This window comes from Eleginops maclovinus, chromosome 12 (assembly GCF_036324505.1).
Source record: "Eleginops maclovinus isolate JMC-PN-2008 ecotype Puerto Natales chromosome 12, JC_Emac_rtc_rv5, whole genome shotgun sequence".
In the NCBI taxonomy this organism is placed as follows: Eukaryota; Metazoa; Chordata; class Actinopteri; order Perciformes; family Eleginopidae; genus Eleginops; species Eleginops maclovinus.
The window spans coordinates 5,416,972-5,440,944 of NC_086360.1; the positions used below are offsets into that span (position 1 = coordinate 5,416,972).

General features: G+C 39.5%; 1 protein-coding gene across 1 annotated transcript in view; it reads left to right on the top strand.

Moving 5' to 3' along the window:
- Positions 1-465: 465 nt before the first annotated feature.
- The window catches only part of adamtsl2 (ADAMTS-like 2), a 34,252-nt gene continuing 10,744 nt past the window's right edge, over positions 466-23,973 (top strand). Inside the window, exons 1-10 of the mRNA XM_063897781.1 lie at positions 466-483; positions 10,500-10,605; positions 15,741-15,883; positions 16,607-16,682; positions 16,916-17,018; positions 18,312-18,457; positions 19,358-19,481; positions 19,644-19,724; positions 19,909-20,084; positions 20,983-21,286. Coding sequence (XP_063753851.1) covers positions 10,501-10,605; positions 15,741-15,883; positions 16,607-16,682; positions 16,916-17,018; positions 18,312-18,457; positions 19,358-19,481; positions 19,644-19,724; positions 19,909-20,084; positions 20,983-21,286 — 1,258 coding nt within the window. The 5' untranslated portion in view covers positions 466-483; position 10,500. The remainder of the gene's footprint in view (positions 484-10,499; positions 10,606-15,740; positions 15,884-16,606; positions 16,683-16,915; positions 17,019-18,311; positions 18,458-19,357; positions 19,482-19,643; positions 19,725-19,908; positions 20,085-20,982; positions 21,287-23,973) is intronic.

Sequence of the window (23,973 nt, forward strand, 5' to 3'; positions counted from 1 at the left end):
AGAATGTAAGCAGAGTAGCCATCCAGGGTCTCTCCGGTTGAGTTTTTTTTTCTTCCTTTAACTCTTCTGATCCTCCCACCTTCTGCCTCTGCTGCCACTCTGCTGCTCCTGCTGACTGGGGAGGAGGAGGAGGAGGAAGAAGAAGAGGGATGCAGGGAGAGCACACCTTACCTCCCTACCTCCCTTCCCCTCTTTCTTCCTCCCTCTGTCTGTCTCTCCCCTGTTCTCTCCACAGCAACAGCAGCACTCACCGACACACCACCTCTGTCGCTGGCACGCTGACACACACGCACACACACACACACACACAAAAACACACACACACACACACACACACACACACACACACACACACACACACACACACACACACACACACACACACACACACACACACACACACACACACACACACACACACACACACACACTGAGCGTCATCCTCAAAACAGACAGAGACGCCCTTGGACTGCTGCAGGCTAGGTGAGTGGGTAAATATTGGAAAGTTATGTTAGTGTGTGTTTGTGTTTATATTGTGTAAAAAGGCTTGTGTGCTTCATGTTTGTATGTGTGTGTGAGTGTGTGTGTGTGTGTGTGTGTGTGTGTGTGTGTGTGTGTGTGTGTGTGTGTGTGTGTGTGTGTAAATCTTCGCTGTTGGCATGACTGCATGTGCTGGTTTGGTTTGCATCTGGTCTGTGTGTGTGTGTGTGTGTGTGTGTGTGTGTGTGTGTGTGTGTGTGTGTGTGTGTGTGTGTGTGTGTGTGTGTGTGTGTGTAAATGTGTTTACGAGGTACAGCAGTGCCAATGAGACTTGTGTTTTGCACCAGACCAAAACAAATCCACAAAATAATGCTGACTCTCTTTCAGGAATTGAGTGTGTTTTCCGTGCAGGCATGCATGCATAGATGTATGTGTGCTTGGAGAGCCCAAAGTCAGTCTGGAAACTTGTCAGCTGTTGGAAGTTGTGTGTTGTGTGTGTGTGTGTGTGTGTGTGTGTGTGTGTGTGTGTGTGTGTGTGTGTGTGTGTATGTGTGTGTGTGTGTGTAAACTGGTGAGGTAGAGTCTTACATTTGGGCCAGCACTACTAGTCAAACTGTGGAATGGTTTTTGTGGCTTTAAATTGGTGAATACAATAGAAAGTTTTGTCAAGGTTCACTTAGAAAACGTACAAATGTTCTTTAAAAAGTGTAAAAAAAACAAACTCCAAGCCCACTTTGGGACAGTATTAAAGTATGGACCAAATTAGGATGATAAGTATCTCGTACTTGAGCATGTTCAGAGGTGCTAGATTGCTAGCATACTCTTTAAGCATATGTGTTGTATTTCGGTCAAAACATTGAAGGACTTTTTATCATCTTATTCTGCTTGTATTTCAGATATTGATGTGGTTTCATAATTAGTCTGGTTCTTGAATCTTACTATTTCGGGTTCGGGGTTTGCTTTCAAAAAGGCAACCCTCAACTGGTTCAGAAATTGCAAAAACAAAAACGATTTGGTGGAAATGTCATTTCAAAAGGGGTCATTTAGTTTGATATGCTAACACATAACACGTGTTGTATGCTTTCCCGCAATTTTACAATTGTGTCTGGATGAAGTAAGTTGTTAGATTCTACTCAATAAGCAACTGGCTTGTGAGCTAGCTAGCTAATTCCATGTTGCCTTGACGATGCACTTACAGAAAATGAGTGAAACAGTTGGCAGGTGGACACTGACAGCTTATTGCGCTAGCTAGCTATTTTATCATTAGTGCTCTTGCAAAATGTTTGCAACATAGAACTTTGCTTTCTCTAACTAGTCATTTTTATTTGACAACATACTTATATTTTGTATATTATATTGTATTCTTTAGTCACCCCCACTGCTCTGAGAAATGCAAACTCACCCTGCAACAACAGAAGCACTTGGCTAACTAATATTAAAAATAACATCATCAAATCTTACCTTCTTTTCAAACCTGCAACGTAAACATCCAAATTAAGCTTTGAACCTGCAGTTTTCCAATGCATGTGTTAATTATCTCTATTTAATAATCCCTGGCAGCCATTACCAGCCTTGATTGAAGCTTCAATTTCTGATGTGTAATGTATCCATGTAAATGTCGGGTGTTGATAGCGTCCAGATTTTTCATCAGTGAAACATTAAAAGTAAGAGGGAGAAAGGGATTCAAAATACATTATGCAGATATGTCAATTTATTTTATAACTAATTATATGCCAAAGATAAACTATGTTTGATATCAAAATCAGAAATCCTGTATTATTCCCACAGCAGGGAAATGTACACCACACCACTTTCAATACTTTATCCAAATACAATTTAATTTTGTATGTTCACAGAAACAGATGTTGATGGCTGTAATGTGTTTAACTATAGTCAAAGGAGTAATGCAGGTGATATCTTTTAGTTTTTTCTGTTGCTGATGTTTACATTTCTGCAGGTGGCAACTGTCAAGTGTAGTCTTGGTTAATTTAATTGCTAGCAATAACTACGGCATTTGTCTTGTGTTTTCGAATATGTGTAAAGAGAGCAGAAATTGTGTATTTTGTAAAAACTATAGATAAAAGTCTGCATTTTTGTGGAGCAGCTGCATTGCATGCTTTACTGGCGAGCTAAACTGCACAGAGTTGATCCAAGCAGTCTGGTTGTCAGACAAACCACTAATGTGCTCACCAAACCCGCTCAAGAGTCACTTCTTTTTTGTTTTTTTGTCAGTGAATGTAATACAGACAAACTGACTCGTCAGTCCTCCTGGGACAGTCAGCCCTCAGGAGAGAGTCAATAAAAAAGGTCAGAGTAGTTAGTAGGTCAGAAGTAACACTGGGGACCTCTCCTCAACTTCTCAGACTGATTTCCTTATTCGTCCTCTGAGTCTTTCCTTGTTTTTGTCTCTTTTCCATCATGCTTCCTCCCATCTCTTAGCCTCTCTGCCCAGCTGTCTGTCGGTTGGCTCTCTTGGTATTTCTTTTTGTATACAAGAGGCAGAGTTGAGCCTACATCCATTTTTCACTTTGCATGTGTACTTGAGAAAGGCTCGTCACGAAGGAAAGAGAAGAGAGTTTGGCTAATGGGGCAAAATGCAGCAGGGATGAGTCTGCAGGCTCACAGGGTTATTAATGTTAGGGTTTACACTCGTCCCCATGTTTGACTGGTATAGACTTTGACATGCAGGGAATTTGTCTAATCAGCAATATGTCACACCATTTTCTTATATCACAAACTTTCAAACTATGCATTTGCTTTCAAACAAACAAGATAATCCACATTGTCTCAACCATCTATCAAATGAAATTAATTCAATTATTGAGGTTTTCTGTGACCACCATGTGACTTCAATATCCTGGGTTTAAAGCTGGACTTGAATATTGTGTTCTGGCAAACTGCCTCTCTTTAGTAGTTGTCTGTTCATGTACAGAAATTATGTTGAAATTTTGTAGGTGATATTCACCACTTGGACTAGTAAATGGACTGTAGTTATATAGTGCTCTATCCACTCTATTCAACCCCTCAAATTACTTTACATACTTCAAGCCATTCACCCATTCATACAGAGCAGTACACCTTGCTCTAGGGAACTAACTTTCATAGACATTCATACACCATTAGGTTCAGTTCAGTATCTTGACCAAGGATACATCGATACATTGACTCAGGCTCGGGCTGGGATCAAACCCACAACCTTCTGGTTGAAAGACGACCACACTTCCTCGCAGCCACAGTGGCCCACTTAGTAATAGCAAGCCTGTTTTCAATCCCAACTCTTCATATTAAAAATCTTGGTAAGACAAGGTCAGGTGATGTCGGATATAGGTGTCTGGTCAGATGGATTATTCAAATAACACAGGGCTTCCACCCAGCAGATTCAGACTTGGTGTCGTCTTTGAGTGATTTTACTTAATGTAACAAACATAAGGAAGTAGTTTTGATGCCTAAATTTAACAAAGCAGTTTTGTGTGAACACAGAAGTGTTACCTTCAAAACACTGTATCCATGTAACGAGTGGAAATTGACATGTGCGAAATTTATATATGCAAATCTGACGCTAGAGGGGTATGTAGTGCATCATAGTTTGAAGACTAGGACCACTTAACAAGCTGCTATATTTTTATCAGGTTGGGAGATAACAGATATGTTTTATTATACATTAAATAACTGTGGTCTCTGAAACATGTGAAGGCATCTCAAAATTGAAACAGCGGGGGATTAGAGGGTCTACATGGTAGCTTGCGGCCATCTGATGTAAGGGAATGAGCGAATCAAAGTAGTCAGTCAATCATTTTTACATTTTATTATTTTTTATTTTCAGAATCTGCCAGAGCCCAAGGTGAAGTTTCAGTTTTCTTGCTTTTGTCCCATCAGCAACACAAAACCTAAATATATTAAATTAACAACTACCTACTGTGTTATGGCAAAGCTTTTAATCTGCATTTGTTTTTGTGGCACAGAGTGTTAGATCATAAACTTTCAGCCTTGGAAGGATATATCTGTCTGTGAGCTCTGCTTCAGTCCATCCTCCCAGGGGACAGACTACTGCTGTCTGTCTGTCTGTCTGTCTGTCTGTCTGTCTGTCTGTCTGTCTGTCTGTGTCTGTCTGTCTGTCTGTCTGTCTGTCTGTCTGTCTGTCTGTCTGTCTGTCTGTCTGTCTGCTGAGGCGGCCAGTCCTACAAAAACAAAACAGCGAGCCGAGGGGCCCCAGGGTGGCGTCGGCGTGGGGACGGCACAGGGGTGAAGGAGGGGGACCTTTGTGCTGTCTGAAGAAGAAAAGAAAGGACATTTAGACAAATGTTTCAACAAAGTGAAGGAATTATGATAAAACTTTATTCATCACCGTAAATTTGGGTGTTGCAGCCGTACAAAATTAGACGGAAATAATAAAATAGGAGGTATAACAAAAGTAGTTTGCAAGTAGAAACTAGTATGTGATTCAGAATCAGAATCAGAATACCTTTAATAGTCCCACAGATTAAGTAGATACTTAATGTTGTAATATCACAAGATATAAGTACACTATCTAGTATTTGCTGAATTATTAAGAAAGTATACTTTAAAAGAATACAGCAGGAACGCTGCAATTGTCTTGACCAAGATACAAGTTTCTCAAAGATTTTCATTAAAATAAATATCTGTCACTGATTGCTATTGTCAAATAAATTACTACGAGAGAGTGAGATCAAACCTGTAGCCCATTGATAAAAGTATAGTAAAAAATATTTATTACGGTAGGCTATGATAAACTGGCCGTCAGTTGTTTGGTAGAGTTACTGCTCATGCAAACTAAACATTTCCCACTGCTAAATAAAAAAATGTGTTGTAGTAGCCAGGTTAGTTGACATTAGTTAGCTAACATTAGCGGTTAGCAGTTGGTCTTACCCGTTGATTCTTCACAAAGACAGTATTTCGCAGCTAGCAGGCAAAGCTAGCACTTAACGGTGAAGTTGTTTCTCCCCTTTGAGCTTTCGTTTTGACATGTCCCCCTAGTGAAAGCATTCTTGAAACTTCCGGAAGGTTTGCTGCGGTCGCTTCACTTGGTGTTTTGAGATTCGCAAAGTGTTGTAACCTACTGTCCTCGCGTTAGCCTCGTTATCTATCCTTTGGAATTTTAAAATGCATTGTAACATTGTAATACTGGTAGCAATCCCCAGTTTCTTTTTAAATGTAACTGTAATTGGATTACATCTTTTTATTTCTATAACTGTAAAGGACTGCAGTAATAAATCAAAAAAGTGTATCCTAATTACCAGTGTTGTAGTACTCGAGTCCCCGACTTGTGAGCTAAATTTAGAGACTCGTGACTTGACTTGGAATTGAGCACTAATGACTTGAACTCGGACTTGGACTCGTGCATTCGGACTCGCGATGACTCGAAAGGACTCGACTTTGTCATTAAAACCCTGAGGTCGACGAACGCGCCGGCGCGTTTTCGATATGTTTCTATTAATATGTATGCCATAATACGGCGTAGAAATGTTGCCGGAATCGGTAGACTCTGTTCTTTCCGATGCATTCTCCCGCGAGATCCTACGTGATTCATTGCCGGAGCTAGGGGGCCAATAATAGAGCTTGACGCATACATCTTTGTGAATGATGTGTGTGTCAAGCTTTCTTATTCGCCCTTTCAACGCATATGAAAGTTCATAGCTCCCGGCATTAGGACACGCCTATGAGCTGCGGGACCACAGTTATGTTTTTTTGAAGTTTAACAACACAGGGTTTCCCACACATACTTTACTTGGGCGGGCCGCCCAGGCATATTAACGGCCGCCCTAGTGTATTTTTTTTATCCGTCTGCGAGCACGACGCCATCCGCGATCGATTAACTAGTGGACAATGATCTCCTCGCTCTACGCCTCCTGTACCTGTTCGCTCTGCTATCATGTCCCCCCCGGACTTGATCAATAGGGACTCGACTCGGACTTGACTTGGATGAGTAGTGGACTCGACTTGGACATTTTTTTATGACTTGGACTTGACTCGGACTTGAACTCTGGAGACTTGAACCTGTAGGCCTACTTGGACTCGAGGCATAGTGACTTGCCTACAACACTGCTAATTACATTATACCAATATATGTATTCCGTTTCTCCCCAAGCCTGGTTATTTGGTGGGGATTGGTGGTACCCTCAAGTATAGTTGCACAAATGTGTATGTGTGTAAGCAGCATAGAGGAAGAGAAAGTGTGTGACTGTGAGTTACGTACATTCGTGCTTGGGCATTTGCATAACTGTATGTGCACATTGCTCAAGCTCGAGTATTACCGTGCACGGTGGTCTACATCTGTGTGTATGTGTGTGTGCTCCGTCACGCCAATGTCTGTGTGTCCGTCTCCTGTGTGTGTATTTGGCAGCTGGCTGCGCTCCAGCTGTGTCTGGTTGGATAATGAAGTCCAGGTGCTGCTGCGCTTGCTTTAAGACACCTGTCACCAATATTTAGTGCCAGAGAAAGCCAGACTGCAAACAGGGCGAGACGAGCTGTTTGCTTATTTAACAAGACTGCCTAACTGGACCTGAGGACATGGGATGTACTATGAACCCGTTTTCTAGAAGCTCTGTCTATGTATGTGTGTGTGTATTCTCTTCAAGTATGCGTGTGAAAGAACAGGCTCAAGAAAATATTCAGCTTGCCCCACGTGTTCTTAATTAAACGCAACCGATTTTTTTTTATTTGAATGGATTTTAAGTGTTTGAGTTTTAGCAAATTTGCAAAAAGTTTGATATCATCATCGATCTCATTTGTCAAGGAATAAAGATTCTTTCAGTAATTCAAGTTGAGGGAATTTCAGGATTGACAAGGCACATCAGTATATGGTTTATTTATTTTCCAATAACTTTGTCTTTTTCACATACCTATTAGACAAAGTGAGAAATATAATTGGATTATGGCGCAAGAATGGTCTAAGAAAATATGCAGACTCTGCAGACTAACATAGTTTTTCGGTTCAGTATTCAGTATCAAAAACTTCATTGAGTCATTTAACTCGTATATACAACTGCAGAGCTGCTCAAGTACCCTCCTTTTCCTGTGTGGCTGTGCCTGTTCATGTTAGCCTTTACATTACAGACATCTACATTTCCTTATAGTCTGAAGAGCCAAACAAAGGCCCACCTATGTAAAGTCCTAGGAAACTTACCTTCGTCCTTCCAGCACATTGGGGCTTGTTTAACTTTTACACGGGCCCCTCAACTGACTAACTCCAGTCTCCAACACCTGTGGCCTCTCAGCAGCCTTCCTGCATCGCCTTCCACCTGCCAGCGCCAGCCTGCCACAGATTGCCAGCACTTTCAAAAGCCTGCAGCCGACACACTGCCTTTGACGTGAGCATGCATTGTCTGGGTAAAAGGCCTACATTTGTCATACCATTCTCTCAGATGTGTTTTGATGTCTAGGTTGCATTTAAAGCAGTGGTGTCAGTCAATCACAATGATAATGTGTGATTAACATGATTAATCAAAAGTAAAAATACAAGTATTTACTTCTATTTTGGGGAGACGAAAACCAAATATCTGTGTGGAGCTGTAATAAAGAAATGCATGACAAACTAGTAAGAGGAATCTAGACACAGTGCCAAGGGCAGGTGCTGGGGCCCATCCAGTACTTGGGTCCTCCCAGGAGAAATCAGCATTATTATTTTCAATGTGTAGGCCATGGATGTATATTAAGAGAAGGTGAAGGCTGCAATACATTTTAAATGTGAAGAAAACCAAATGATAGCAGTCAGAATAGACACAGGTTACTCATTATATTTCCTATTTAATCTTCAAAATAAACCTACAGTACACATGTACATTTTTCAACGAATGAGACATGTTCATTGCATGTAAATGAGTGGCCAGAATGCATAAAAAAAGCATAAAACCTCATATTTATGTCTTTTGACGTGCAATACACTATGTAGCTTTAAGGCATGGAAATTGTATTTTTTCCTCTTAGCACTGATTCTTCGTTTTCAATGGAGAGTGAAATGACAAGAGAGTGATAACCATATCCTTATATAACTCAACAGGAAAGCCAAAGGTGTATTTCCTGACATGTTGAATACATCTAGCAGTGGCTTCATGTTGTTGTTGAAGAAAGTCACTTTGATTTTTACTTCTTTTCAAATGAAAAATTCAATTCGTTTTTATTTTTATTTATTGAGGTACAGCAACTTTTACGGCTGATTGGTTTCTTGTCCTGGGATTAACACTCAGCAGTATGGTAAAATACAGCAGCTGCAGCAGCAGAGTCAAAGAGGAAATATTAGGACCACAAATGTGTTCTTGTGGTGTAAAAAAATCAAACTCCAGGCCCTTCTGTGGGCTTGGAAGCTGAGAAGCCTCAATTTAGAGAGGGAAAAAACACCCACAAGTCTCAGCAGTATGTTTTTATGCACAAGTCACATAAGTGCCTAGACGTGGGATTTTAATGCCACGAAAACCCATTAGTGGTCCTGATATTTCCCTTCATATCCTTTAGCCTCTGTTTAAGAATCATCACTGGATGCTTCCATCTAGATACACAGACAGGTTTCTCACATTGGCTTCTCATTGTTAGGTAAAACTTGTAAAATGTTGGTTTGAGATTTGAGCTATTAACGTGGTTTCTGATTTTCTGGCAGTAGATTATTGTTCATCATAAACAGGAAAAAGCAGAACTAGACATAAATATGACTAGACTACGGTAGTAAATACATCTGCCACGTGTAGATAACCAATCAGAGTACAGTAATACTAGCCAATTGTTGTTCCTCTGTTAGCGAAAATACATCATGCAGTTCTTTAAAAACTGACCAAGCGACAACCTCTAGGGCTAAAATATGAAGCAAATGCTGAAATGCCTTTAACCTGCATTATTTCCAATGCCATGACTCCACTTGTTACAAAAGTCAGATTGTATATAAGTCTATGAGAACATGTCCTTGTCTTAATCCCTGGTCTTCTTCAATACAGCCCATTCTCATTCAGTGGATTTTAATATTCTTCAGTGCAGGGCTACTGGTCATTTTTTTCTTATAGACCTTTACTCTTTCAAAGTGTGTTTCCAGTTCATTTAAGTTGATTATTACAGTTTGCTCACCAAATCTGTAGTAAGTTGTACTTGTGCTTCCCAAAAAACTTGATGGCAAATACACCAAGTTGCCAAAGACAGGACCCTTAACTTGCAGTCTACAAACCACTCTTATATCTGACCCACTCTAACTAATTAGTCATTTAGAGATAATCTTGATTCATGTGAAAAACTATTATTATTATTATTATATTTGTTTTACATTTTTATACAGCATCTTATTTTTTACAGATATATTTAGACTAAACGGCTATTATATTGTCAGTCATATTTGATTATTTTATTAAATATTACTGACTTCTTTCTGGTCTCCATGTGTATTTTGTCATTTGTCTTTTCTCGTTACTCTCTTGTGTGTATTAGAGACAATGCACTTGTATGAACTTGTCCTGTAATTGCTATATCACTAAATAAAAAAATAATAAAAAAACATAATCGTCTCTTTATAACAGTCATCATGTTATGTGAAATATTTTGCCGAATATTTGGAGAACAAAAACAATAAGGATATCATTGGAAAGCTAATAATCCCCCCACCTTCTCCCAACGGCGAATATAACTAAACATATGTTTTGGGAGTCAATGTGACTGACTTTGACAGAGCAGGTCACAAGTCTGTGAAACCGACTCATAGCAGTCTTAACTAAATGTCAACATCAGCTGCAGTTATTTTTGTTCTTTTAGAAAATGACGCTGGGATTTGACCGAGTGGAAAGGGGCCAGACGCATCTGCCAGCGCAAATAAAACATGAGCTCCCAGATTTGTCTGATTTTTCTAGTTCCCAGGCAAGTTTTGCTCATCTTGCATGTCGAAAAGGAAACAACTATATATTCTTTACTCACAGAGGAAAAGTGCCTGGAGGAGATGTTCAAATTTCTTTCCCATGGGAACTTTCAGTAGCAGTAAGGTCCACATATCAAACCTGTATTTCTTTTTGTCTCTGTCTCCGATTCACCAGGATGAGGGTGTTGTCGTGGGAACAGTGTAGGGAGACAGGCGTGGTACTTCTGGGCTTTCTGACGCTGGCAGTGTCTGTGGGGATCCCGTCCACCAGGATGCTGCAGGTACGCATCACACATATTAGTAAACTCTGACATATTTTGAAATCTGACAGGAAATCTGTTAGTTTGCAGCCTAGTTATACCAACAGGTAGAAAATACGTCTGCAAAAAAAGTTTCTACCAGATTAAGGAAAGATTTAATGTCTAGAGGTCTTTTGACCTTCCCATCATTCCTGACTGGAATGAGCTCAACAGCGAAAATCCTCTTAAGTTTGATGAGAATTTTGTGTTTTACTTTTAGTATCTTAAAAGGCACAATGTGTAAAACCTAGCCATATATTCTCCAACTCACCTGCTTTCTAACAGCTCGGCAAGCCTATGCAAAATGTGATGAAACTAAGAACTCAAGTCACAATATCACTACTATCTTGTGTAGCGTAGGCGTAGTTTAAGTCAGCCATCTTCATCACAATTTAAAATCATGCGGAAAAGTGTGTCTTTGTTACGGCTGTTGGCAGTATGTTTCGATTGAGTGATACTAAGAGATAATATTCCCTCCTAAAACAACTTTGACTCTAAAACATCAACAAAGAATCAAAGAAGTCAAACAAAGAATTTGAACTGGGTGTTTCAATTGTTCAGGTTTCCATTTTGAAAAATGTATACAAATAAGCACACATTAAGATAGTGATTCATTTGCATATTTAAACATAATATTTCAGAAAACATGTTTTAATGTGACAAATAACTGCTTTCATGGTGATAACTGTAAGTTAAAATGTTGAACCTTTTTACCCATAGGTCGCAGTCACACCTAGTGCTGCGTACCGGTACGCCGAACCGTTACTGGACTTTTTCGGTTCAAGTCCGGTTAAAACCGGAACGTCGGGAACCGGTACTTGGACTCACAAAAAAACTAGCACTTACGTATATTCTCCTTTTTATTCCAAACCATCTAAAACCTTCCATAGGCCGAGAAATTTGCACTGAGAAAAAAAAAGACGAAAAACATCGTGTCGGCTTCTGATATTGCGGCCATTACTGAACTCACCAAGTCTCGCAAAATATCGCAACTACTCACGAGATCTGTGTGACGTCAAGGGAAGCTAGCGATGTTTTTGGCTTAGACATTCATGTGACGAAACTGCCGCTAGATACTGCGAAGTGTAACCTGTGCGGGAAAGTGATCAATTGCGCTGGGGGAACATCAAACATAGCGAGGCACTTGAGGCGAAACCACAAAATAGAAACTACTCCACATGCAGCCTCAGCTACATTGGCGGCGATGTTTGGCGAGCAAAATAACAACGATCGAGATAAGCTGAACAATACTTTTTGGAAAATAGGCTTTAATTTTAAATAGGCTTGTAAAAAAATCCCATTCTTAGCTTTATATTATAAGATATACTAGTAGTAGCCGACTAGGGCGTTTATTCAGCGTCATCTTTTCTTCTGCGGGGAGCTTTTGGTTTGGTTACTTTAGTTTGGTAAATGAAATAAATGTTTGAACTTTGTAGTAGACTAGTAGTTTACTGTTTACCGGGCACTGTACAATAGCTGCCCACTTCTCCTAGTACTAGGATGGGTTAAATGCAGAGGACCAATTTCACTGTGTGTGCTCTGCTATGTGCATGTATGTGACAAATAAAGAGGGTTTTATCCTCCGATTCTATCCTAGTTGATGTCATAAGTCATTTGTAGACTAAGTGGCAAAAAGTGTATGTAACTTTTTTTTACATTTGTACTTTGTAGAGAAATGTAGACACAAAGGACAGTAGCAGGGAACACAATAAACCGGACGAGTTTGAATTTGAGTTGATCATGAGTTTATTTTCAATTGATAATTAGCTTACAATAAGTTCACTTCAGTTACTCACACAAGCCATGGGTTCAAGTCCGGACTTATAAGTCCGGACTTGAATATGAACCTCTGGACTTGAGTCCGGACCTGAACCTCAATGTGAGTCCAGGTATGCAGCACTAATAGACGCGAGATTGTTACATTGTTCCATTTTTCGAAAGATTTGTTTTGCGTTCACACAGGCAAGCTTCAGACGGACTATTAACTTTAAAGAGAAATCATGTGCATGGAAATGCTGTTCAGCAATTGGGCAGAGATTAAGCGGGTAAAAACCCCTGCAATTTCTACCATAGCTTCCACCATGGAGCATGGGCAGGTTACTTTCATGCTGCTGTTTATCTGGAGAACATATCAACAGACTCTAGCGGATGGCGCATATGATTATATAATTAGTAGTATTAGTAATATGGTAAAAAAAAAAAGCTAATATAGCCTAAGTTAAGTTTATAGTTGTTTATATCTCCGTGAATTAATGAATGATTTCAGAATGAATGAAAGCATATAAACTGTATATAGGCTACTTGTAGGCTACCTCTTCCTCATAGGACGCGATTCAACCCTTGAACCACATCTACGGGGCTCACTATGGGTCTTGTATTCAAGATATTGTCAAGGTCGTCATACCAAATAAATTTGTCTTTGATATCGAGGGAGCTGCCACTTTTCTGCAGCGCATCGGGCAATTTCATGTATTATTGATGGTGCTTTTTTACTTTATTGTGCTTCATTCTTCCACTAAAGATTTCCAGAGTCAACTAGCAAGCAGCCCGGGACCACCTCTTTTAGGCAGACCAGAATCTGTTTGTTTAGTTAACATAAGAGGTCTCGGACTGCGTTCACACCAACCCAAACGAACCGCACCAAGGGGTTAAAAGCTCCAGGGCTCGATTCGACCTGTCTAAACAAGGCTGGTGTGATCACGACCATAATGTTTCCTCTTAAGTACAAATGTCTCTTTCACATCTGACAGATGGTAACTAAGTTCAAGTTCAGTCACATCATGATTAAGTAACATCATAATACGATACCTGATCATTGTTGGAAATTCATACACTCAATACAGAGAATTTTATTAAAGGTATTGGGAAACGGATATCTGATGCAATATTCACAGGAGATGATACCTTTAATGTTAGCTCATTGAGATGTCTTGGAACTCCTTTCTTTCTGCTTTCAAAATATATTTTTTATATTTATAAAAACAATGGATTATAAAATGGCTTTAAAGTAATCTGATGACTTGGTTAAGCTGCTGTCGATCAATTGGTTACTCTTCTTCTCTTTGTCTAACCTTTCTCTTTCCAATCAACTCACTCTGTAACCATCTCATCTCCCTGTCTCTCTCTCACTTTCTGGTCTGTCTGGTATTTCCAGTGTCTCTCGCCCTTTCTCACAGCTGCTCTGTCTCACACCTTTACAAGGAGCTCAGTGAACATTCCAGCGGTCACCCTGATGAATCTCTCTGAATAAAGGGATGCAGCCATTGGCCTGAACAAATGCTGCTCAGGCACATCAGGAATGTGTGAAATGTCTTCACACGTCGCTGGCCCAGAACAAAACACTGTGACAATAATTTATTGGGATTCTATTTGGTTGTGACGCACTCCCCTGTTCTGACTGTCCAATCAACTGTATAATGGTTTTACATTGTTTAAAGTACCACATCCGTTTCTTAAACTACTGTATAACAACTACTAGTGGCAGGTACAATTCTATTTTAATTCAGTGGTTAAAATTATGTAATGAACTACCATTCCAGTAGAGGAAATGTCAAATGTTGTTCCTCTGAGTGCCTTTCCAGTCGAGAAAATGAGAAGAATTGCTCTCTGAGGGCCCTTACAGCACAGCAAATATGATAAATTGACCTATAGGGGGCCCTTTCAGTGGAGAACACTTAATGATGTTCTCCCTAGGGTCCCTTTTTGTAGAGAAAACATGAAGAATTGCTTTTTAGATGCCTTTCCGTCGGACAAAATGTGATAAATTGACCTCTAGGGGGCCATTTCAGAGGAGAAAAGTGAATGAAGCGCCCTCTAGAGGACATTTAAATTAAGAAGATGCAATGCAAGGCTGTCAAACTGTTTCAACAAGAACATCCAAAAAATAAGATAATATCTAACTGAGTGCATTATAGACAAAGAAAAACAAAGCAATCATTTAAACACAACATATAAAATGTATTTGTTTAGGTATTCTCATTGAGATCACTTTGTCTTTATAACACATCTTTAAAAATACACATTGATACAATATGTTTAGTGTGCAAAAAACCCCAGCGGTCCACTTAGATCTATTTATCTTATTTTACTATCTTACCTTCAAATAAGTACAGATGTGGAAAGTAACTGAGGTATGTAAATCAAGTATTTTATCCAAGTACGTTTTTGATATATTTGTACTTTACTTGAGTATTTTCAGATTATTGCTTCTCAATATTCCACTCAACTAGGCTAAATTTAACTTTTTACTCCAATACATTTATTTTAGCACTCACAGTTAATACTTTAATTACTTTGCACATATAAAAGACCTGATATGATGATGTGATATATTGCAGTACTGTACCAGTTGGCTACATACCATTTGTATTGTCTACATTTGGTCCGGGATGTCAAACTACAATGCTTAAATGCTCTTACATTTATAAAAACAGGATAACATAATTACCATATAACCATAATACCCATATACTAATATTTTGAAAATATCCATTCTGCATAAAAAGTACTTTTACTTATGATATTTGGAGTACATTTAGATGAAAATTGTGCAAATGACTATTTTTAATTAAGTAAAGAGTCTGATCACTTCTTCCAACGCTCAATAAATATAGAATACCTATATATATATATCATTTTTCATAGTTGAATGACTTTAACAATTGCTTTATTTAACTAGCTTTTCTTTGTTGATCAATGACAAAATTAGCTCCATATTTTAGACATTCTAGAGAGAGAGAGAGAGAAAGTTTTTTAGGACCAATTTAAGTCTTCTATTTTATAACTAATCCAACCAAAGATCATAATATATTTCTATTTATATCACAGAAAAATGCTGTAAATTGCTTCGACATTCTTCATTAAGCATAATGGGAAATAGCGCGGCGTGAGCAAATATGTGCTTGCTGGTTATGATGCACTCAGCTTCCTCCCCTTATCTTTTTCGCCCTCACCCCTCAGTCGGGGTCCCCTGCTGGATAAATGCAATATTACACACCAGCTTATTTAATTAAGTATGTTGTCTAAAGCTGCTTCTCTACAGGTTTAATATGATTCCTGCTACAAGAATAAATTATCTGTATGTGTGTGTGTTGGTGTGTGTGTTTGTATGTTTTCAGGATGATGGCGTGGCGTCCAACAGTCTGGAGGATGAGCTGGAGGTGACCACGTATTGGTGGGGGGAGTGGGCTAAGTGGACAGCCTGCACTCGTGCCTGTGGAGGGGGAGTGATGTCACAGGAGAGACACTGTCTCAAACAGAGGTCGGTCAGTTTGCACACCTGGTCCAGTCTGAGACAATATGCAGTCGGGACTCAAGCCTGACTAATACAAGAGTATTTTAACCTTTGGTTGACCTAAACCTTGTTGATAAAAATAAGTCTTAACCTTGAACTGAATTGGTCATTTTGTGGGGACCAGCATGTTACCCTCACATAAAACTAAGTCCACGCAAAGTGACTGAACAGTCTTCTGTCCCCACAACAGCAGATCCAAAAATTCCCTCGAGGGGGAGTTTCTCTGCCACACACTCCCCCCATGCCTGAAACGCCTCAATTGAACTCCTTTGTTTACTTCCATAACATAGTGACATCACTATATAACGCTTGCCCTTCTATTGGCTAGCTTTTCAACACATTGTACTAGATAGGCTAAGGGGCAGGACAACTCTAAATGGTTGACCAATCACATCAGAGCTGGCAAGCTAACCAATCAGAGCAGACTGGGCTCTGGTTTCAGACAGAGGGTGAAAAGAGGTGCTGCAGCACAGGCAGTATGAGAAAAATAAAGAGCTTTTTGAACATTAAAGCTTGGAGACATGTCCCAGCCGAGGAACTTAATATAAATATGGCCTTAAAATAAACATAATAGGGCAACTCAAATATAAGAACACCTGTCAGCCTAAAACCGATGTTTTATTCTTGACGGTTTCATCCAATTTTTAAAATTTAATGTAATTTCTCCAAATGTTTGTTTTTTGTCTTAAGAAAGAAAGTTGCTGCTGGGAAAGACAACATGACCTGTACAGGAACCGCAAAGAATTATCACCTCTGCAACATTGAAGTGAGTCACAGGCTTCCAGTTAATTTCTCATTAATCTATTTCGCATCGTCTGGCGGCCTTCAGGCGTGACTGTATGTGGCTGTTTGAAGGTGAAGCTGGGCAGTGCTCAGAAAACTATCCCTGCACAAATAAGCGCTTAAAACTTATTTATTTGTATTAAATACTGTTAAACCGAGTCTTAAAAAGTGTGAAACAGACCTGTTTTAGCTGCCTGCGCTGTCTCTGCACTGCAGGAATGTCCTTCAACTGGGAGGAGCTTCAGAGAGGAGCAGTGCTGGTCCTTCAACTCGCAGCTTTACAATGGGAAAAACTACCAATGGAAACCTCTGTATCCTGGTATTAACACCCATATAACACATTCACAACCTCACTTTATCACATTAAACAGACCATAGGTGGCTGTGTCTGAGCTGCTTCTCTTCAACATGCATTGCATCTAAAACAGTAGCACCATGTATGACTTATTGAACACACAATGTCTAAAACATGGTTTTAATTTAGATTTTGGAAGTGTTTCATATTTAATCACTTTGTTGTTCTCAAGTAAAAAAGAATCTCAAAACACAACGGAAACGGGGACACTGAAAAGTGATGCTGGGACCGGCACGCTGGTTGACGTTCATAGATTATAAATGTTTTGTTAAGTTGGTGAATGTTTTCTAAATGCTACACATTTGTTGTCAATTTGGTGAAGATGTTTCTTAATTTGCTTTTGTTTGGACATATGTGTTTTTATACCCGCATCGTTTTTGAAAGTGCAGCACGTTTCTCCTAATGGACATGTTTTGGGCCGTTGTAGCGCCCTTGCACCTGTCGGCCACCGTAATGAACCCTTTTGTAACAGCACCTGAACAAAACTCTGTTTTTGAGAATTGAAATTGGAGAGTTGGAGTTTTCATACTAATATCATTTCAGATAACTTTATATATCATCATTTATTTAGTCGTTGGGCATATAGGACCACTACCTTATTTCCATATGCCATATTTCCATATATTTATTTCATTATATGTCAGGAAAAACAGTACATCTGTGTAGCAAAGGACATAAATTGTTATTGGAAAATGGTTCCATCTCTAGAGGAAGAAGAATCAAGTTTTCATATGACAATTTAAAATGTAAATATTTGAACAAATATTTTATATAATAGAAAGTTTTTCCTGAATTGAAAAAGAAATCTTGACTATCCAAAATTGTAACTCTTCATGTGATCTAAAAAATGTGGTACTGTTAGATACATGCCAAAAGTATGTCTATACCAGATCTTAAACGTTAGAACAATCAGGGTTTTTTTTCTTTCTTACTATAATAAATATAGTTTTTTGCCAAAAAATAGGTTTAGACAAAAGGTCAATTTTCCTTCCCCATGGTTTCTGCATTGAATTATTTTGTCAGTCAATCAAAGGATCAATTTTCCAAGTTTTAACCCTTCTTAGGCTGTGGTGTTACGTCATATTTTCTGTTGGCAGCAATGGTAGAGATTTAAGCAAACCTGCACTAAACAGCAGACAGACACAAGAACATAGCAGCTAGCTGGAAAGAATGTGTAGCATCCAGCATTCAGCAGTGGTTAGTCTTATATCAGTTAAAGTAGATGACAGTGACCTTCAACCTGTGTTCCTCCCACAGACGACTACGTTCACATCTCCAGTAACCCCTGCGACCTTCACTGCACCACGGCCGACAGCCAGAGGCAGCTGATGGAGACGGCACGAGATGGCACGTCCTGCAAGTACAGCAGTTACCGCGGCGTCTGCGTGGACGGTAAGTGTGAGGTGAGTCCAGCTTCTTCTTTACTTTGAACTTGTATCATTTCCTCTCAATTTGAAAGCACCACATCATGTCTGTGTGACCAATCTCAGCTCTCCGACAAAACTTGAATGAGGTGTAATGCTAAAAAATACTTAGAAAGAGTTCTCTCTCTGCACATTTTTGTCAAATTGTCAAAATTAGGGCTGTCCTCTACTTAAGATTTTTCTAGTCAACCATTAGCCATCAATTCTGGCAGTTTATCCAATAGTTGTCATAATTTTAATATTATGATTTATTTATTTTTTAACAAAAGTTTTTAGTTTCAAGGCTGAGAAATATTTTTGGCCTGCAGAGTTTGAATGTTACCGTCTCAGTAACAGTACCTGGACAGAGGTTTTTCATTTTATGCGACTAATAGACTAATGTAAAAGTTCTCTAGCCGACGAATGATTGGTTGACTAATTGGTTAAAGCCTATTTGAGATTTGAATTCAAACGCCTCCTTTTTCGCCCCCTTTCCTTTCCTTTTTTTTGGTGAAATTCAGAGGATATTTGGTTGTGTTAGTGGTAAAACAAAACTCTTCTTTGGGCATCCCACAACTTGGCTATGAGTGATCAATGATAGGCAGAACCCAATTGAAAAAACTAAAGAAATGTCTCAAATGTGTCAAACATAACAAGTGCTTAGCAACTCAAAGACATTTTACATGAGACTAATAGCAATAACTAGTCAATAAAAGTATAAAAGCGGTTACATTATATCTTCATAATAATTCATAATAATAATTCAATCTCATGATAATACATATTTGCCACCGTCTGAATCATAACCATGTTGTCACTGATGTTTTATGAATTGTCTAATGATTTAAAGAAGATATTTATTTTTGTAATCCTACTTTGATTTCCTGCTTTGCTGTTCAGCCAATCGGATGTGACGGAGTACTGTTTTCCTCTAAGACCTTGGACAAGTGTGGTGTCTGTCAAGGGGATGGTAGCAGCTGCAGCAGAGTGACCGGAAACTTCCGCCGCGGGGCCACGACTCTGGGTGAGCTGGAGTTTAATTATCCCAGGCTATCCTCCCACAGATGTTTTTATTTTTTAAATAGCACCCTTTGTTCAACCAGAAAAAGTCTTCTTTGTTAAATAAACATCATAAACTGAAAAAGAACGAGATGATGCTGACCATTTTTGATTGCCTTTCGTCTAGGCTACTCGTTTATCACTCAAATCCCTGAAGGATCCTGGGACATCCAGATCATTGAGAGGAAGAAGTCGGCCGATGTTCTCGGTTGGCACTTTCTCTTTTCCTGCTCCACAGAAACAATATATATTTCCTGATTTCACACACAAAATTACGCACAGCAGCTAGACTGTCTTCGAAATGTTCAATGGAATTTAACTCAATTGTTTTACTTGATCAAGAAAAATACTTCACTTGAATCTCAGAGTTTTCCATTCATGTTGTCCCCCAGCTGTGACTGACCAGGCCGGTAACTTCTTCTTTAATGGAGCCTACAAGGTAGACAGTCCCCAGAACTTCCACGCAGCAGGCACCATCTTTAAATACCGCCGGCCTATGGATGTCTATGAGACTGGGATTGAATACATCGTCGCCAAAGGCCCCATTGACCAGGCCATCAATATTCTGGTACATCCAAATCTCAACCCTCTCTATCCACCAATCTTTATATAGCATTCCAGAACACCAACCAAAATAACCAATCAGAACAGAGGAGTCTGTAATTGAATGTCAACCATGTGCCTTCATTGCTTATGAATGCAAGCATGATTAAATAGTCAAAATTAGAAGTGCTGATCAGATATTAATACCTCATGATTATAATAGTAATGGTTTGGGGGAAGGGGTTTAACAGGTAAAGGCAAGTCTGAAGAGGTGGATTTTGAGTGCTTGTTTGAATGATGGTAGGGTGGTTTACTGGCTGATGTGGCTGGGGAGGGCGTTCCAGAGGGAGGGTACAGCAGCAGAGAAGGCCGATCACCCCAGGTCCAGAGCTTAGTCCTGGTGGTCTTAATGGTCTGCGAATCTCCGGACCTGTGGCAACAGGTGGGGATGTGACAGTGGAGGAGGTCTGAGAGATAGGGTGGGGCCAGGTTGTTGAGGGGCTTTGTAGGTGGTTTTAAGAATTTTAAAGTCAAAACTGTATTTGACAGGGAGCCCAAGGAGGTTTTGCCTCGAATCAATCCTGCAAGTCTGCGCTGCACATTGTTGCACAGAATTTTTTTTTTTTAACAAAATAACATCTTTCAAAGTTCATTCATACTGTAAATAAAGTAAACACTTCTCACAAACTTTTGTTAGGTATTATCTTTCAGAAGTTTTGAAATGTGTTGAATGGCAGTTCTGGACTTCAGGAGGTTTAAAGTTCTATGGACTAAGCACAACATTTTGAACAGTATGTAAAGGTCCGAGTGTGAAATCAGTTTGTGTAGCTTTGCTCCTAGTTTTCATATCTGCTGCTCTTGTTAACTTATTGAAACCAGTGTAAACTAAACTGACATTCACACATTTCCCTGTCGTCACTCAGGTGTGGAATCAGAACGGCCGCACACCGTACATCACGTACGAATACACCGTCCTTAGAGACTCCCTGCCCCCCGTCCCGCCTCCTCCCGTCTACACCGGATCAGACACTTCCGCCGGAGAGGTTTCTGTGGAGGTGGGGGGTCTCCTGTCCCCTAACAGCAGTATTTATGACCAATCGGCCCCTGAAAGCCAATTGGAGCCAGGAGGTGCCAACGGGCAGAAGGGACAAGAGACCAACGAGGTTTATGAGGAGACAGGATCCATTGAGTGCGACCAGGATGGAGCAGCTGCCCCAAAATTGACAGGTAAGGTGTCTGTGTTATTTAGAGATGTGTTTGGTTCTGATTCGGGTGGAACTCAGTTTCAACTTTTAATTAGAGCCCATGCCCAATAGTTTGTGAGAAAACCTATTGTTTTTGCACAGATTATTATTATACTGTGCTTTGAATGCATATTTGGGGGATAACATTTTTGCATAAATGTCAGGACTGGCAAACATTTCCAGGATCAGTGTTCTGATACTTCCATTGTGCGCTTCAGCCCCACCTAATGAAAACAAGTTTTGAAAGTCTTTGTTTCAAGTCCATGTCAGTGTGATGGACTTGAAACTTGGCTTCTGAAAGATAATACCTGGTCTATCAACACTACACTTTCGTTTATGCAGTGCTTTTAGTAAATGGTGCGCATTTTGGTGAAGTTGGTAAAGATGTTTCTTCATTTGCTTGAGTTTTGGCCCATGTGTGTTCTTATATTACCATCTTTTTTTAAAGTGCAGCATGTTCCTCCCAATGAAAATGTTTTGGGGGATTGTAGCGGTTGGCACCTCTTGGCCACCATACTTTGACTTTTATTCCCATTATTCAGTGGAAAAACACTACAACTTCAAATGTATTAAGAATAATTGCTATTCCATGAAAGTAACTTATAGTTTTTAATTAACACATTTTCTCTCAATCTACTTAATAATGCATTAATAGGTTTGGCTGTTTTTCTGTGAACTGTAGTTTATTTAATAACAACACATCATATATTCTATCTAAACGTTGTTGAAGGTTTAAGTCCTAATTTGTAAAGTAACTGAAGCTGTCAGATAAATGTGTAAAAGAAACAATAAAAAAATTGCATCAAAAGAAAAAACTCAAGTAAAAAATTCCTCAAATGTGTACTTAAGTACGTGAGTAAATGTATTTAGTTTCTTTCTACCACTGCTAATAGCACTTTGAGGTTGGAGTCTTAAATGATTGATGTCTACTATGATAAAAAAGAAAATCCTTTCACGGAAGGCCAAAACCAATATTTCTGTGATAAGACAATAACGTCCATGTGGATATGTTGTCTCAGAAAAAGAAAAAAGAACTGAAAAGAAGGGAAAGCAAAAATGGAAAAATAAATCAGAAAGTGGTTCAGTGGGTGATTTGACAAAATAGGTCAGATTTTACAACTGATATTCCGTCTTTTTGTGTGTGCGTGTGTGTGTGTGTGTGATAGCCCTTTGGAGCTCTGCAATATTGATGATACAGACACATAAAAAGGATCAGCAGTAGATGAAAAATTCAGAGTTTCATGGTATATTTCTTACCCTTTTAGAATCGGTTGCATCACAAACATGAGCGGTAATGGCCTTCTTGGGGCTCTCAGCTTGTTCAGCTGACTGCCGAGGCCATTACACCACCGCTGCGGGTGGTGAGACGAGATGGGGAGGAAGGTGGAAGGGTTGACAGCATAGTACAGACCACTGAGCTCTGACTTCATCTTCTCAACTTACTTATCTGTTTTCTTTCTCCTGCATAGTTTTCTTTCACACGGTGCTACCCAAGAAGAACATATTCTGCTCATTTTCAGGTTTCACATTTGTATTTTGTGTTTCTCTACTGGGACACGTTTCATTATTCAAAAAGTTTTTGTTTTTTTTCTCAAACTGACTGTTGCTGCAGCACCTCTTAACATGTCAAGTGCAATGTATTGGAGCGCCAACAGAAGCGTGCATGTTACATAGTGATGTCATTATGTTACAGAAGTAAACATAGGAGTCCAATGGAGGTGTTTCAGGCAGGGTAGGGAAGTGTGTGGGAGAGAAACTTCCTCGGGAGGGAACTTGGGATTTTAGCCTTTGTGACCATTTACATGAACAACAACCTATACAACACACTTCAGGAAAGGGAAAACCCCCAAAAGAAAACTGTGTTTTGTCTAAACCGGGTAACAGCGGCACTGCGCCCTCTTACTTTCGGCGTGCGCCCTCATACCAAAATGAAGTTTTCCCCAGGAAAATGTTAAAGTGATGCCAGAAAACTATTTTTCTGTTCGTCAAAAACAAATGAATCCCGAAATATCGTGTCGAATAGACCGTCAGATTGCATAGACTGCTTTGATTTAACGGAGCTCCGATGTGAAGTTGTTGTTTACATCTGCGGTGCCATCTTGTATACGGGCATCATGTTCTCGCGAGAATTTGTATATCTTATATACAAGATCAGTGCCACTGTATTGCCCTCATACTGTACTATATCTTTCTAGATAAACCCCTGCTGAGGGAAATACTGAAGACTGTATTTTTTTGGCTGCACCAATCAATCAAATAACACGATATTAAAGCTGTTTTTTGCATTGTTTTGCTGTATACAGTATTGAACGTGACCTTTAAGATTTCAGCTCAGCGCAGAAAGCCCACCGTAATCAGGTAACCTTAGTGCACGTAAACCTGTTTCAGTATAATTTAGTCTAGTACAGTAACTCGACTAAAGATAGCATAAAAACTCGTCCTAAATGTCAGTTATGTGGACTTTACGCCTCTATGGGTCCAGTCAGCAAAGAGAAAACATTACAGTCAAAAGGAACAAATGTTTTGTAGACTGGAGGCTATTGTATTGGATCATACTTTCGATTTCTTGATGGTATGGTGTGTTCAAAGATCTACAAAGAAACAGGAAACAGTGAACAAGGAGGAGCTGAAAAAAGATTAGGTTACCGTCCCTTTGATGCATTTCAAAAT